The sequence below is a fragment of the Camelus dromedarius genome, chromosome 5 (assembly GCF_036321535.1).
Source record: "Camelus dromedarius isolate mCamDro1 chromosome 5, mCamDro1.pat, whole genome shotgun sequence".
In the NCBI taxonomy this organism is placed as follows: domain Eukaryota; kingdom Metazoa; phylum Chordata; class Mammalia; order Artiodactyla; family Camelidae; genus Camelus; species Camelus dromedarius.
The window spans coordinates 82201366-82216299 of NC_087440.1; the positions used below are offsets into that span (position 1 = coordinate 82201366).

At 47.8% G+C, this 14934-nt stretch overlaps 1 protein-coding gene across 7 annotated transcripts in view; it reads right to left on the reverse strand.

The window, feature by feature from the left end:
- The window catches only part of TTC7B (tetratricopeptide repeat domain 7B), a 225405-nt gene that overhangs the window by 54557 nt on the left and 155914 nt on the right, over positions 1-14934 (reverse strand). For 4 of the 7 annotated variants that reach the window (XM_064486192.1, XM_064486190.1, XM_031454178.2 and 1 more), the window contains 3 exons: positions 11721-11837; positions 5104-5201; positions 503-667 (listed from right to left, as the gene is read on the reverse strand). In XM_064486192.1, the coding sequence (XP_064342262.1) occupies positions 503-667; positions 5104-5201; positions 11721-11837 (380 nt within the window). The remainder of the gene's footprint in view (positions 1-502; positions 668-5103; positions 5202-11720; positions 11838-14934) is intronic. The other 3 variants (XM_064486194.1, XM_064486193.1, XM_064486195.1) reach the window with 2 other exon arrangements.

Here is a 14934-nt window from a genome sequence, read left to right on the forward strand (position 1 = left end):
TGGGTGATTTTAATGCACAGTAAAGTTTGAGGACTACATATTTAAGAGGCATATGACTGGTATCTTTAGAATACTATCTTGATTACTATATACTTGTTGAATTAACTTCTAAATTGAAATCCAAAAATATTTAGGAATAAATTATTATTTGCAAAATGTTCTAATTTGTCTTTTTTAAAAACAGGATCTTTATGCATTTATATCAATTCCAGGAAAGCACAGAAGTACCCAGGAACCAGAAGCAATATTTTAGAAAAGCTTCTATTTATTCTGCTCAAAGCAGATTTCCTTTACTTTTTGAAGAGGAGGTTGGATCTTGGGCACCAATGTCTCCTTCTGCCCCAAACAGCTTTCGGATTTTCAAACTAGCAAGATTTTTCTCTGAGGTAAATTTGCTGGAGTTTCCTATCCAGCTTATCAGTTAGGAAGATTATCAGAAAATGAAACATCAGGCAAATGAAGCAGATCTAACAAGAAAGGAAAAACCATAAAGCATGTTTACACAGAGAGGGTTCCTGGCGGGGACCTGGGTCACTGACTGAACGAGCTGCAGGGGGCCACACAAAGGTATCGGGTTTGGGATGAGAATGAAGATGAGAAGATACAAACAGGTGGAGAGGAGATTCGGTTCTTGAGAAAGAAGAGGAGGAGGAGGAGGAATCTGACACTAAAAAAGTGAAAGAGAAAAAAAAAAAAGGATAAAGGCAAAAAAAACTTTAGAAACACAAAGAAAAAAAATAAACCAACTTTTAATATACTCACATAAGCTGCAAAGAAAATAAGGTCATGTAATACACAATCATTCCTCTACTTGACAATAGAATACAAGTGCTTTTGGAAGAAAACAAATTGGCTGTTTTTCCACTGGTTATTTAATTGTTCTGCAGCAACACCATGGAATAAAAATAGCTCAGATTTACCTGGGCACATTTTCAGTAGCATGGTCCATTGACAATAATACGTCTTTAACCTATAATATCCAGGGAATTCTAGAGGAAAAGAAACTATTTGCTTTTCAATTGGAAAGGGTTAGAACTTGACTTTTCCTAGATTTTTTTTTTTTTTTTTTTTTTTTTTTTTTTTTGTGAGAAGCACTTATACAAAGTTTACTTGAAAACCTAGGTTTTCCTAGGTGCGGATACAGAGGTGCAACCCTAGGTCAGGCCCCAGCATCGTGACAATGGAGTGCTAAGCTTGCTAGGCTGGCTTATGGTTGGGTGCACTGGCCCGGCACTTTGAAAAGGAACCTATCACCATCACCTTTACAACTTCAGCTGGAGAGATGCACAGCAATGGGGAGACCACCGCAGTGACAATTAAAATATTTCCCAGACAAAATGGACCATACTTTCAACTTAAAAGAATCATTTTGTTTTGGATAGGTGTCTGGTAATAGCTCCCAATGATTAAAGATAAACCCCCTTACTCTACATCCTGTTTTGAAGGCAAAAGGAAGAAAAAACTTTTTTTCTCATTCTCTATTTAAGGAACTAACTTATTCCAAAGAAAAGACAATGATTCATAGCTTCAGAGTTAAAAGACTGTCACTCCATTTGATTCCTCTCTTTTGATGACTGGGACCTATAAGAAGACAGAGGAGGGGGGAAGGGGAGCCAGAGGTGATATGAGAAGGGAAATCAGATTCTTTAAGGATGTTTTCCTGTCTGCCACATCCTTTTAATAAAACCAACGTCCATTCTTTGGCCACAGTGGAGCCAGCCAGTCCCAAGCTTCTAGACATGGGCTCCCCTTCTGTTACTGCACAGATCTGCACATGGACAACTTCAGAGGTGCAAAACCACATTCCAAAATCAAGAACACTGAGCCTGCACTTTATAATGACCCAGATGGTATTTCAGGTTATATTTTTAAAAAGCTCTTATCTGTTTGACATATATACTGTAATTTTAACAGGCAAAATATGATGTTTAGGGTTTGCCTCAAAATTCTCTACAAAAACTAAGTGTGGGACAGAGGAGATGGAGGGAAAAAAGAATACTGATTGTTGAAGGCAGGTGGTGGGTACATGGGGGCTGCATTACATTAGTATTTTTATTTTGGTATATTCGACATTTTTCCACAATAGAAAATCAAAAAATAAAAAGCAAATAAATTTTGGTCCTAGAAAATGAAAACAACTATCCAAGGAGGCCTGTGGCTTCACAGTGGGTGACTCGGAATTGGCAGGAGCAAGACGGTGGCGGTTCGCCTTGGCATTGGCCACGCATCTTTGCGGGCTGTGGGATGCTATGCCCTTTAAATTAGGGCGTTTAGAGAAGCGGAGAAGCTCAGGGTGCGGCACGAACCCGTGCTACGGACAAACTGTCACCCGCCAGCGCTGAGTCCTCCCAGACCACGGCTGATCTCAGGGTCACTTCTGTTTTGATTTGGGGCCATTTTTAGCTTGGACAAAACCCTTTTCTCTCCTCTTCTACAACCCTGTGCTTTCCTGAGTGAGCAGTGCTGCAGTGAATATTCAAGACTAGCCAGATTCCTTCAGCACCACATGAACTGAAAACTGTGGCAAAGGGTAGGAAAACGGCTGAGATGGTACTGGATGGAGGAGTCCAGGCTGTGGGATCTGAGCGCCACGGAACTGCACGTGGCTGTAAAGAAGAGCGAGGACCTTCCGCAAAGGGATGCGGCGGGATCCTCTGGGCGTGAGCCAAGGGGCCCATCCCAGGGGCCCAGCAGCACTGTGTATAGTGCGCTATTTTTAAGTCAAGGGACATGGGAAATATCTATGCTTATTTGCATGGAAGGGTAAACAAAAAGCTAATAAAAATGGTTACCTTTAGGGAAAGGCAAGATGAGGGGCAGGGATGGAAGCAAAACATCTCTATAGAACCTTGGAGATCAGAGTCTAAACCAAATCTATGGGTCGTTCGCAAGACAGGCGGTCCACCCAGGGGCATGACTAAGAACGCACTGCCTCCTGACGGGCCGAGCTATACAGAATTGGGCGTTATTAATCAAGATGGAGGCAGCGTTTCCATTTTGAGGTGAACCTTCCTAATTTTTACGTCTCCGATTTTAATGAGCACTTGGAATGTTTTACCCTCATTTACAACCAGTCTGCAATTGAAAAGGCCTGCTAACACGGCCTTCTGTTTTTCTGATTCCTCGGCCTCCTGGGTGAGTAACTGGTGGTGTGTAAACCAAAAATCTGGGGTTCTGGAGGCAGGGCTGGTGAGAGGAGTCCTGGAGGGATTCACAAAATGGTCACTGTCCAGCACCTGGGAGGCTGTGGTTTTGCCCTGTTTGTCCAAGGGCACCTGCACCAGCCATCTACTCTCCAACCACCCCGGCTCGGAGCCAGTGCGAGAACAGGTGTGTGAACTCCACTAACGAGAAGGGGCCGTGAGCCCCAACTGCCACAGAGACACACCTCACCTGGATGCTACTGGCATCTGGGGTGTAACCTGAAGGGGGAACCTCCTGAGGGTGCTGGGGAAAGGTCCCAAGGGGCAGAGGGGAGAATGAATCTCAGGGCCTCACTCATTTTCTCCCACTGTCTGTTTTCAGTGTGGTTGGATTAAAGTTTCAGGACCTCAGGGAAAATGAAGATTCCCAGCTGGCTGGAAGGAAAAGGGGTCTGAATTTAGTACAACTGTCCAACTGTCCTCGCAGGCTCCTGGGGAGGGGGAGAAGGGGAAGACAGCCCCGGGCAGCCGCAGCAGCTGTTCTGAACCAGCCAGAATGGTTGCTGGTGGTGCAGTGAGTGTCACCTCCCTCTCTTTTCTCCCCAGGGTCCGAGCCTCGCCTCACAGCAGCCAAGTCCTGACAGCCTGACTGTCTTGCTCCTGCAGCGAGTGGCGTCAGACACATCCCTCTAGCAGGACTGGGCCCGCGAGCAGAGCTCTGCAGTGCTATTCCAGGTCGGAGTCTGCCTGCTTCAGCCTCAGCCCACCACCCACTGCTCCTCAATCCCGGGGCCAGGCTGCTCCGGGGGCCGAGTGTGTCTGTGGCTTAGTCAGCCTGCATTTGGAGCGGTGGCTGCAAGCCCTGTTAAACTGCACTAGTTTATAATTCGTGCTGCTTCCAAAGCCCAACACTCTTTTGACCTAGGAGCCCCGGGCACTGAGACCTGGCTTCTCAAGCTGACTTTAAATTTGGGAAAAGGGAGCCCGGCACAGGAAGGCAGCCTGCAGGCAGCTGTGAGGACAGGCCTTGGGGAGCACCACACACAGCTCCCATGCCGCCCAGGGAGAGGTTTTCCAAGGATGGCTGTGCGCACCTCGGGGCTGCTCTCTGGCTCTCTGGAGGGGCTTGGTTGGGAGCCGGGACCTGGCACAGCACAGAAGGCCTCGGGGCTCCTTTCATGAAGCCTGCCCACAGAAGACCAGGCATACCCGGACGGCAGCTAAGCCTGACACAGGCCCCTGCTGGGTGGAGAGAGAAGCAACAGAGCCAGCTTCCAGATGAGGCTCTGGAACTACCTCAGAGGCTCAAAGCACAGTGAATTTCTTTCTATGTTGTGGGTCTGTCGAGTCCTCTAAGTTGCTACTGAAGAGTTGCTATCACTATTAGAATTACTTGTTTGGAGTCCTGGAAATTACAGAGGTCTCTTTACCCCTCTGTACTCGGGAAGGTGTAAAAATGCGCATGGCAGCCGAGGTGTAAGTATTTGCTCCGAGGCAGTAAGTGCTACAGGCCTCCTTGTGGGGTCAGTAGAACCAGAAGCTCGGAACCCACCTGCCGCCCTGCAGGGTTTGGGTTGCGTCTATGTGTGTTCGTATGTGCAGCTGATTAGAAACCAAAACGCTGACTTCAGCAAGGTCTGAAATCTAAAGAGAGAGGGAGAAACAGAAAAGCAGAGGGGAAACTGGATGGGATGGGAACAATCTGATTTTAGTTTTGAATGTTCAGCTCCAAAAGCAAGAGGGAAAAAGAGAAGGATTTCAAAGAATTGTGCTGGGCAAGTAATATTCCTCTCCTCACTCTGAACACACTTGAAAAAGACACTGGAGGAGAGAGTTTAACCTGTTTGCCTGAGGACTTCTTCCAGCCCTAGGCCCTGGTGGTCTTCATCCCACACGGCCCGGGGCCGGGCCCCCCAATCTTGTTGAGACCATTTCAGCCCCTCTGGCTTTTTATTCTCACCTGTCTCAGGATCGCTGAAGTCTGGCAAAGTAATTGTATTAAGTTGTCGTCTGTCAGCAATGGTTCTATCTAAGAGGCTGCTCCCACGTCCAGAATCACTGCAAAACACAGCTACAAATGTCAGTCATCTGAAGGGTAGGCAGGGGGAGGGGATCAGAAGCAACGAATCCCAACACCCGAAATGCAGTAAAACCTTCCGTGCGTTTTTGACGTTCTTCAGCCCCTTCCCACTTATTACGAGGCGTCCTGCTTCCCGGCCGGGCCCGGGCTGGGACTCCTTTCAGTGTCCATATCAGAAACATGGCTTAAACCACACCCATAGGCCCGAGCTAATTTTTGTCTCTTTTGAATTGTTATAAGACACAAAAGTGAAAATTTCAAGCCAGGTTCTCCATCTATCGGGTGGGGGGAACTGACTGGCATCCTGTGCTGCAGTCTTAGACATATCAAGCCCATAAACACGTCAGCCTCAAGTTGTTTTTGGAACCAAGGTTCTACACCAGTGCCTCCAAGCCCCGGCTGCACAAGAAAAATCACCTGGGGCATCTCTGAGATCACTAATGCCCAGGTCCTGCTCCAAATAAATCAGAATTTCTGGTTTCCAAAGCTCCCCAGAATGGTTCTAATGTGACCAAATTAAAGAACCACTGACCCCTACTTTCAAAGGGTGATCACAGCCATAGACTCGTTTGTGTCCTAAGAACAGGCCTTTAAGATAAATGGCGTGGTTGATCCTTCTGTTTAATAGACGAGGAAAGGGAGGCGCGAGGCCACATGCTGGGCTGGTTGCCGGCAGAGCTGGAGCTGCAGTGTTCCTGAGTTAGGCAAGGTCGGGCCTTGGAGAGCACACAGCAGGGTTTGGCTCCGGCCTCCAGGCCGGTGCTCCCACCAGCTTCCTGCACTGAATTTCCCTCTCCCGTCTGCAAAAGCAGGGTTGGCCCCATTCGTTTGGCAAGTCACAGGAGACCACACTATGCCGAACTGGAATGAAGCACCGTTTAGGGAATTTAACTCATAAATACTCTCCCCCACACCCCACAACTCTAAGAAGCTTATAAGCACAAACAATTACATTCTTTTCTCCTCTATAATGATAGTCTGTCAAAGAAGCATATGTCTCTTGTGGTTTGAGTCTTTAACGCTTTTCTTCAAATCCATTTTTCCCCCCAATCTAGGGGTTCTACAAGTGATTTTTTTGTTGTTATTGTTAAGAAGTTCAAATACTACAATAAAGGGACACAGTTTCCTTCCTCTATGCAGCTGTTGCTAAAAGTGGTACAAACAAGATTTGGTATGAAACTTAATATGGTTTGCAGGCTGCAATTTCCACGTCCAGTGATGTAGTTAGAGAAATCCACAGGAAACAGAAGGAAACTGGCTTCAGTACAGACTGTTTGTCAGCCTATACTTATTACATCACTGGATACATGTTTTTGGAAACTGTTCTATTAATTATTTCCACAACTGAGGAACAATAAATGTCTCTGAGCCACAGACAACATAAAAGTATATGCAAGTTTCCATTAATCACATTACCGATAGAATATTTCTAGCATTGGTCTGTTCATGTATGTATTTTTAATATAAACATTACAAAAAAACTACAAAATATTACAAAGAGTTAATTATCTGACTGTTGCAATGGGTCCCCATTTAGGAATTTTTCAGGAGACGCTGTCTCAAAATACAGTTGTATTTTTCATCACCTTAGGGATTCCAGGCCCACAATGAGGTGTTGACATTGCAAAGGAAGGATTTGCCTGGGTTTTCAGTGGACCAGATCTGAATAAGTGAATGGGGAATTTGTTTTAGCTACAATCCTCCAGGCTGCTCATCTCACCAAGTTTCAGAGCACAGAGTTGGCTGCCGTGTGTTGATTTGGGTCCTGGAACCCAGCCAGGGGTCTGGGTTTTTATCCTACATCTGTCCCTAATGGTTGGTGACTTTGGGCAAGGCCACTTTCCCTGTGCCTCAGTGACTTCCCTGTGAGATGAGGGCAAGGACTGTCTTCCTACATAGACCTGTGTCAGGCTGAAGTGAGGTCATGTAGACAGAGCATTTGGAAGAGTTATAACTTCCAGGGACGTGCCAGGTGTCCTTATAAGCACCATATCTACAAACGTGCCTCTGGGGTTAACACGGCTGGCTAACTTCTGAATATGACTGATTCCTAGCCTTCCGGGGCAGCGGTGGGTGTGGGGAAACTGAGTCAAGGACCCCCTACGCCAAATGTTAGAAACCCTAACTAAAACCAAAATCTCAACTTGTGCACCTCACCTGCTGCTAAGGGCCCAGGACCGACGTCCCTTCTACCAGCTGAGAAACAGTATCTGGTTACACTCCTTAGTTCATCTTCCACAGAATACAGGAGACAAATAACTGTTCAAAATGGAGACGATGTTTCCGCTCTGACTTTGTGACTGAGAATTTTGCTGGGTGCTTCAAGCAATTTTTAGTTCTTCCTTTATATGGTGCAGAATTTGCCTTTGCTGTGATCCACAGAATGTGGAAGGATAAAGGGAGCCTAGACAACCCTCGAGTCTCCGTGACTCTCACTCTGGCCTGTGTCTCTCCCTCTGGGGCATGTCTGCCTGGGTACCTCCAGTGGACAACTCCCCCTACCCCACCCCAGGCCAGTCACCTCACCCCTAAGGGCCAGGACCTCCTCCCCAGGAGGATGGCAGGAAGGAAAGGAAAACCGTTCCTGGTCAGTGACTTGTGTTAATAGAGGGTTTATAGAAGGAAAACTGGAAGGAACCCCAAATCCACAGCACATGAGCTGCAGAGATCCACACATGTAGATGTATACATCCAGGTAACTTCTGTTCCCCATTTGGACTGAAAATCCTAAGTAAACTGTAGTGATGGTTAAAGTTATACTAGAAATTGGAAGCTTCTCTTGGAAATCTTCTGTCACCAATACACAGAAATCAGACACAGGAGGCAAGCTGGTGGTGGACTGGGAGTCAGAACCCTGGAGTTCTTGTCCCAGCTTTGTCCCCTCCCAGCTCTGAGATAGTGCCTGGCACACAATAAATATTGGATGTAATAGAGGGGCCTTGGAAAGGAAACCAGAGCGTTTCCCAGGCATCGTAAAGCTGGATTACAACAGTCAAGGCAAATTCCCAACATTCCTGAACTCAATTTTCTCATCAGTAAAATGGGTCTGATAGTAACATGACATTTGCCCATTTTATGGGGCTGCTTTGAAGATGAATCAGAGTACACTTTGTAAAAAGAAAAGCTCCAGCAAAATACTGGTGGATGTTAGCATCAAATGGGGTTTCCAATTTCCAACTGAGGTTAGAGCAAAGAAATAGTCTTTTTAAAAAAAACTTTAAATGCTATTCATTAATGTCATTGAAATGGGACTTAGGAAGAAAAAATTTTCTTCCAATCATAAGACTACATGATGGAGCTGGCCCAAGGGGCGGTGACAAGAGGGGTAAGAAGTAGTTAATAATGAAAAATAAAAATAAAGAGAAAGAAGTTGGTTGCCAACTCAAGAGACGCAGCGAGGGTGGTGGAGAGAGCTTTGATGTTAGGCAGACCTGGGTTTGAATCCTGACTCTTACTAGTTGTGTAATTGGGAAAACTAGGGCAAGTTCTTACGTGGAAAGAACAGTAGTTATCCTGCAAGGCTGAGGCCGGGGTGAGGATACCATATGAACAGCCTAGCACGGGGCTGGCACAGAGGAGGTGCACCATCCCTTCCTGAGATGCTGCAGTGCAGGGGGGCTGCTGGGCTTTCTGGCGAGGCTCTGGCCAGAAGTCATGCTGTCTCAAGTGGCCAAGACCTGAGAGAGCCCTGTGCTTTACTAGGAGAGAAGACAAAACATGAGGCCGATTTCTATCCTAAATGCAAGCAAAAATGTAGACCTCGGGAAATGAACCCAGGCTTCTGAAATGCCAGACACTTTGCCAAATGTACACTCAGGAGAATGCCACCCACCCTTTTGCCTACAGCAGGAGATGCGTTCTCAGCCTGCGGGTGGACCATGCTTGGCTCAGCGACTTGCTCAGAGTGTGGTTCCCCTTCAAGCCAAAGTAAAGCGGAGGGAGGAGTCGCAGAGAGCACGGAGCGAGTCTAGTCTCAGTTTGGCCCTGTTACTGCCCATGTCTTCCTCTGCCCTCCCTGTCCCCTGCTCTGGAGCCTCCAGCCTCCCGATGGGGCTGTTGGGGGTGGGGGTGGACCTTCTCCAGGTAGATACCAAATGCGTCCTGCCAAGATGCTTTCTGATCAGTTTTCTTTTTTTTTTTAAGCAGGGATGCTTCTTACCCACTTGTTCATCCTTTTCTAAAACCCTATGTGACCCGACTCGAGGCTGCTGGACCCAGAGCTGCCCTTATCTGGAGAACTGCGGAGTGTGTTTGTTGTCCCTGTCGAGACACAGCCCTCCCCTCTCTCTGTTTTATTCGATTGCCAGGGTCACGTCCTCCCCGACCACACTGGGGAGGATGTCTAAATTTGCACAATGGTGAGGGCTACAGGAGAAACGTTTATTTTTATCTCCAAGAAAATAAAGTTAAAAAAACAAACAGGAAGCTCCTTAATAAGGGGCTGCTCGATTGCCACCCCCCACCCCAGGCTGGCAGGGTAGCTGGAGGGGGCAGTTCTGCAGAGTCCACCCCCATCCCCCACCCCCATCCAGACTCTGCCTGGAGCCAGGGTTCCTCCCTCTCTGGCCCTGAAAGATCCTTCAGGAAACGGAGGAAGTATGGACGCAGCCCAGGCATTTGGTTAAGTATTTTTAAAAAGCTTTCCAATTCTGCTATTTTTTTCTCCTCACATTCAATATTCTTGGTTGCTAAGTGGGAGGAAATGTGGGGAGGTGGGAGAGGTGTGGAGAACTGAGGGAAAATTGGCAACGTGAGAGCTGATGGATTTATCTTCTCATTTCTAAAGAGGGTGCAGGCACAGGAACGTGCTCCAGTCCGGAAGCAGCCAGCCTGGGGAGCAGCTCCCATCGCTGGGCCTGTGGCACAGACGCTCCTCAAGTCCTGCTGCTTCCGGGGGCCGGGAGTGGGGGCCTTTGGGGGACATAAATACGGACATTTTCTATTTCTGCCTACAGACTTAGGAAAGTAGAATTTTCTTTAAAAAAATTAAAATAATCGTTACCTCCAGAACATCCCCCCAAAGGGGAGGGGCCAGTCTCCTGATCATCTCTTCGCCAAGAGGCCGATGGGCGCAGCGGGCCCAGTGATGTGCCTCAGTCTCTGCTTAGGAACGGGGCTCTCCCGCCTTCTAATTCTGTGACTCCCACTCTGCAGGGGTGGTTGTTGGCCGGTCCCCCCACCTTCTAGCTGCACTGCCCATGAGGCCTGGGCTCCCAAGTCTATCTAATCTCAGCTCCCAAGGACCCATTCCCTTACCAGGGTCCTGACTGTGAACATTTTCTTTAACTACAAACTTGTAAAACAAGATCTCACATGGAACCCCGCCCTGCGGCCTCCCGAACTCCCATCCACCTTTTCTCGCTGGCCAGCAGCCTCAGACCCGCCACCAGCTCACCTGCCTACCTCCTGGGTGAGCCACACCCCTGTGCACATTTATCACACGAGTTATACATTTTTATGCTCCTCTGCCGCTTTTCAGGAGCAGAAGGTGGGCTGTCCTTATATTTTGCTGTGAACTTGAAAAATATTCTGAGTGTATGAGCCGTTGTTTGACTTCACCTGAATCATAAGGTCCCTGTTCATTAAATCACTTCCCTCAGAGGTCAGGGCACACTTGGTAACCCAGGCATATGCTGGGAAAAACTGCCCAAGACTTGAGGACGGTGTCTTTCCGGGTCATGATGGGCGCTGACTAGTGGACCTTCCCCAGACTATCTGCCTCTGCCAGGTGGGCCCCTTTGACCGACTCCCACCGACTAGGCCATTTCACAGCTCTGGGGGGCAGAGTTAGCTGGTGGAAAACCTACGAATTTTGTCTGGTTGAGATACAATCGATTTCCACCTTGCAGAAACGATTCCACAAACAATACATTTCATTGTCCTACAGGATGTTGTTTTTGTATTTCTTTGCAAATTCATTTCGTCATGTCTATTTTCCAAATTCTTTGAATGGGTCTTAACATTTTACTGCTTCCCTCATTAGTGAAGTAAATCAAATCTTTGATAAGTGCTTCTTTTATGTTTGTTTGAGTCATGATTTTAACTTTTTGAAAATTACACTTTATCAGGCCAGGAGCGATGTCTACTTTTCTTACTGGGCTGTGGCCTGCTGTTTACGCAGGTCTTTTAAATATCACTGTGAGAACTGCATGGAATATATACTTGACTAGTCTTTCCATAAATCACCAGAAAGATGATGAGACTTGTCAAGGGAATTACATAAATGGCCAGTGAGAGACATCAGATAGAGACCAACTGGAATTGAGCCTGGGGGGCCACCGAGGCAACAAAAGCTAAAGAAACCCACGATTTGGAGGTTTCGTCAGACACTGGCAGAAAACCCCCTTAAAAATGGAGCATGTGAGGCTCCTGTGGTTCGCGGGGGCCCGGAGTTGCACAGACGTGAAGAGCTCGTCCTTCTAAATGCCAGTCAGGGATGGGCCGAGAGGCAGGGGTCATGCAAAACCCACGCACAGCAAGCACCGCTGGCCTCTTACCTGGGGTTGGTTAGGTTGTAGCAGGATTTCCAAATCTGTAACATGTGCTTACAAGTGAGCAGCGCCTCATCTGGGCCTCGGCAGAGTGACTCCAACTTCACTTTGGAAAACAGTAGTCTGTGGTGGGAAGACAAAGGGAGAAAAGAACACAGCTCAAGCCAGAGTCCCCGCCAGAACAAAACCAAGTGGCCAGAAGCCACTGTGCCTGTTCCAGAATGGGGTGTCCAAAGGCTGGATCCCAGGGAAGCAGTGGCCACAAGGTCAAGGGTTCCAGAACTCCCAGCTCAAGATACGGCTCTGCATTAAGTCTCACCACCAAGGCAGCACAGGCACACCACCACCATTTGTGGTCAGGTTTAAAGCATCAGAGTGGCTAATTTCATTCAGGACACAGGGCTTTTTATTAAGAGTGTGCTTTTTATTTTTACTTATTTCTATTTTTTGTTTTTTTAAGAGCATGCTTTTTAAAACAAAGCCATTTTATTTTCAAAACTTCAAAAATTCATCAAAAGTGAATCAATTTACTTACAAAATACACAGGGGATGTGACTCAGTTGATATAAATATCTACAAATAACCTTCCACAATGATCCTCATCCCATGAAGGTGAATACATCTCATCAGCCTCAAAAAGCCTGACCTGAAAGCACATAAAAAGGGGGCCTCTGGCTAAGGCCCTCTCCTCGCGGATCTTCTCCAGGCCTGCTATTTAGGGGGTAGGACTTCAGCAGCTCACCCATCATCACCAAATACCTCTTCCCTGTTTTTGTTACCCAGATGGCTTCGCGTTCCGTCCAGACCTTCCAAGCGCTCAGCTTAGACCCTTCTCCCTCTCCGCCCCCCAGAGTTGCTCCACTCCAAAGCCTACCTGTGTCTCTCTAGACATCAGCTCTCCTGGTCCCTGGGCTCTTCACAGCTATCCTTGTGGAAACCCCAGCATGAGCCCAGATCCCATCCGGACGGTCTTGCCCGGCTCTAAGAAATCATACTATAAAGATCTCTAAAAATCATTTTCAATCCCAGATCAAGAAACTGCAGTGATCCCTTACTGTCTGTAATAATAAGTCAAAATTCCTTATTGAGTCCTTGAAGACGCTCTGCCCACTGGCTGCCCCTATTTTACCGTCCCATTCGGGGCCACGTATCCCACCGGGCTCTACACTCCTACCAATATAATTCACTGGCCAATATGAATATGTTTTTCATAACTCTAAGAATATATATGCCATGTCTTCAATCTTAACTTCTACTCATCCACATCGGTCCTTAATTCCAACTAAATTCAGCTAACCACCCCCCCATCAGATAAGTCTTCACCGATAACCACTTTCACACCTGTATCTTCTTTACTCTGTGTGGCTCACATTAGCTGGTGTTGTTAATAAAACGAAGACAGAGACAGGGAGGAGCTCCTGTTTTTTAAAGGTCTTCTCTGTGCCTGTGCTGGCACTTTACGAAACAGTATCAGTGTTGTCTTTGTAAGGACCTTTCTCAGTAGGTGGTGTTTACTCCCCTTCAATAAAAGAACCCCATCCTCTCTCTCTCTCTGGCCTCACTCCCACAGTGCCTAGAATTGTGCTCTGAGGTCATTGGGCTTTAAATCAGCATCTGCTCACTGACTATTTTCTCTGTAAACCACAGAAGATAAAGAAATATGCTTCTAGTGATTTAAGTTAGATGTAGAGGAGAATTCCTCACTATTCATTCGAAGGTAGGCACTTTGGAGGAGGAAAGTCTTTTTTTTCCCCTGTGAGAGGTGGACTGAGGGTGGCCCTGTCACCACCCAAGGTGGGAATGGGTTAGCACCAAACACTCCCTCCAAATCGAACACAGGGGGTGCTGGGGGCCCCCAGAGGGGTCAGGCTGCAGCCTCCTCAAGCCTGGGTCTGCAGAAGTCTGGGACGACGGGGCAACGGGCCGGGGATGAGAGGGGTGTGGGTCCTGATCTACCAGCAGGTGGGCAAAAAGAGTGAGGCCAGATGTGAGAACAGCGTTTGGCTTCTTCTCAAAAAAAATCTCAAGCAGTGGAAATCCCCTGAGGCCTCTCTACTAAGAATGGTGGCCACTCAAGGTGCCTTGAGGGGTTTTAAGGAGCCGGAAGCTACTCTGCTGATGTCTTCTAGAGTCCAGAGGGTGGTAGAAGTTCTTTCCCACCAGAATCTCCCACCAAACATGGGTCGACTGGGAGCTGTGTTACAAAGGAAGGAGGAGCTGCCAAATGGTCACCTGTCAGCGCCTGGTGAAGACCTACCTGGAGGCCAGAGATTCTCATGAGTGAGGGCTGATTGCCAAGCAATTTTGGCCAGGGGAGACCCCATCGGGACCCGACAGGGACCAGGATGTTCACCGGAGGCACATCAAGTCCCCTGGATTAGCCTGGCTCGCAGCTTGCCTGCCCTGAGGAGGGCCAGGGGGTGGTGGGAAGGTGCCCCCTGCACGGCAGGCAGCAGTGCGGCTCTGGGAGCAATTATCCACGGTTCCTGTTACTGTACCCAAAGTACAAAATGCCAGGCTCGTCTGTAAGCCGCAGCCTGGGGGAGCAGTTCTGTGCAAGCCTTCTTGGCTGGAAAAAGAACTTCTAATTAACATGAAATAACAGCTTTCAAACACTTGACTCGGGATATGGAGTTGAAAAGGTGTGGGCTGGATTGCAGAGAACCAGACAGGAAGAACAATAGAACTGCTGAGCACAAATGATGGAAAGGGCACCTGGAAGTGAAGCAAGAGGACCAGCAAGAGCAGGAGGCTGGAAAACACGGGCTGGGGAGGAAGGGCAAAGCCTCTTGGCCGCTGTCACGTGTGTGCATCGCGATGGGCAGAAAGCGTCGGGCGCCTCTAACTCTGACACGCCCTTGAGTGCGACAGAGGAGCAGGAGACGTGGAGGCTGGGCCTTCCTTGTCACTTTTCCCCCAGCCCTCGGCTGGTTTGTAAGGCAGAGAACGGTGCGGACAACAGAACAAGGGACGTCTGTCATCAGGTTTGCCAACCCCTGCTCGTATGTTTCATGACTGTTTGAAAACATCTGGCTGGGTGCGTGTTACACCAGCCCGGACGTGAAGAGTACACAAACAACGATAAGTGTTAATTTGCTGCAGTTGATGTCCAAAGAGACTATGGATTCAATCTACTGAGCAAACCCTGAGGCAAAAAACCTGGGATAAACCAGCACTGACCGCACTTCAATATGTGGAACTGTCAACCTGACGGAGAGGG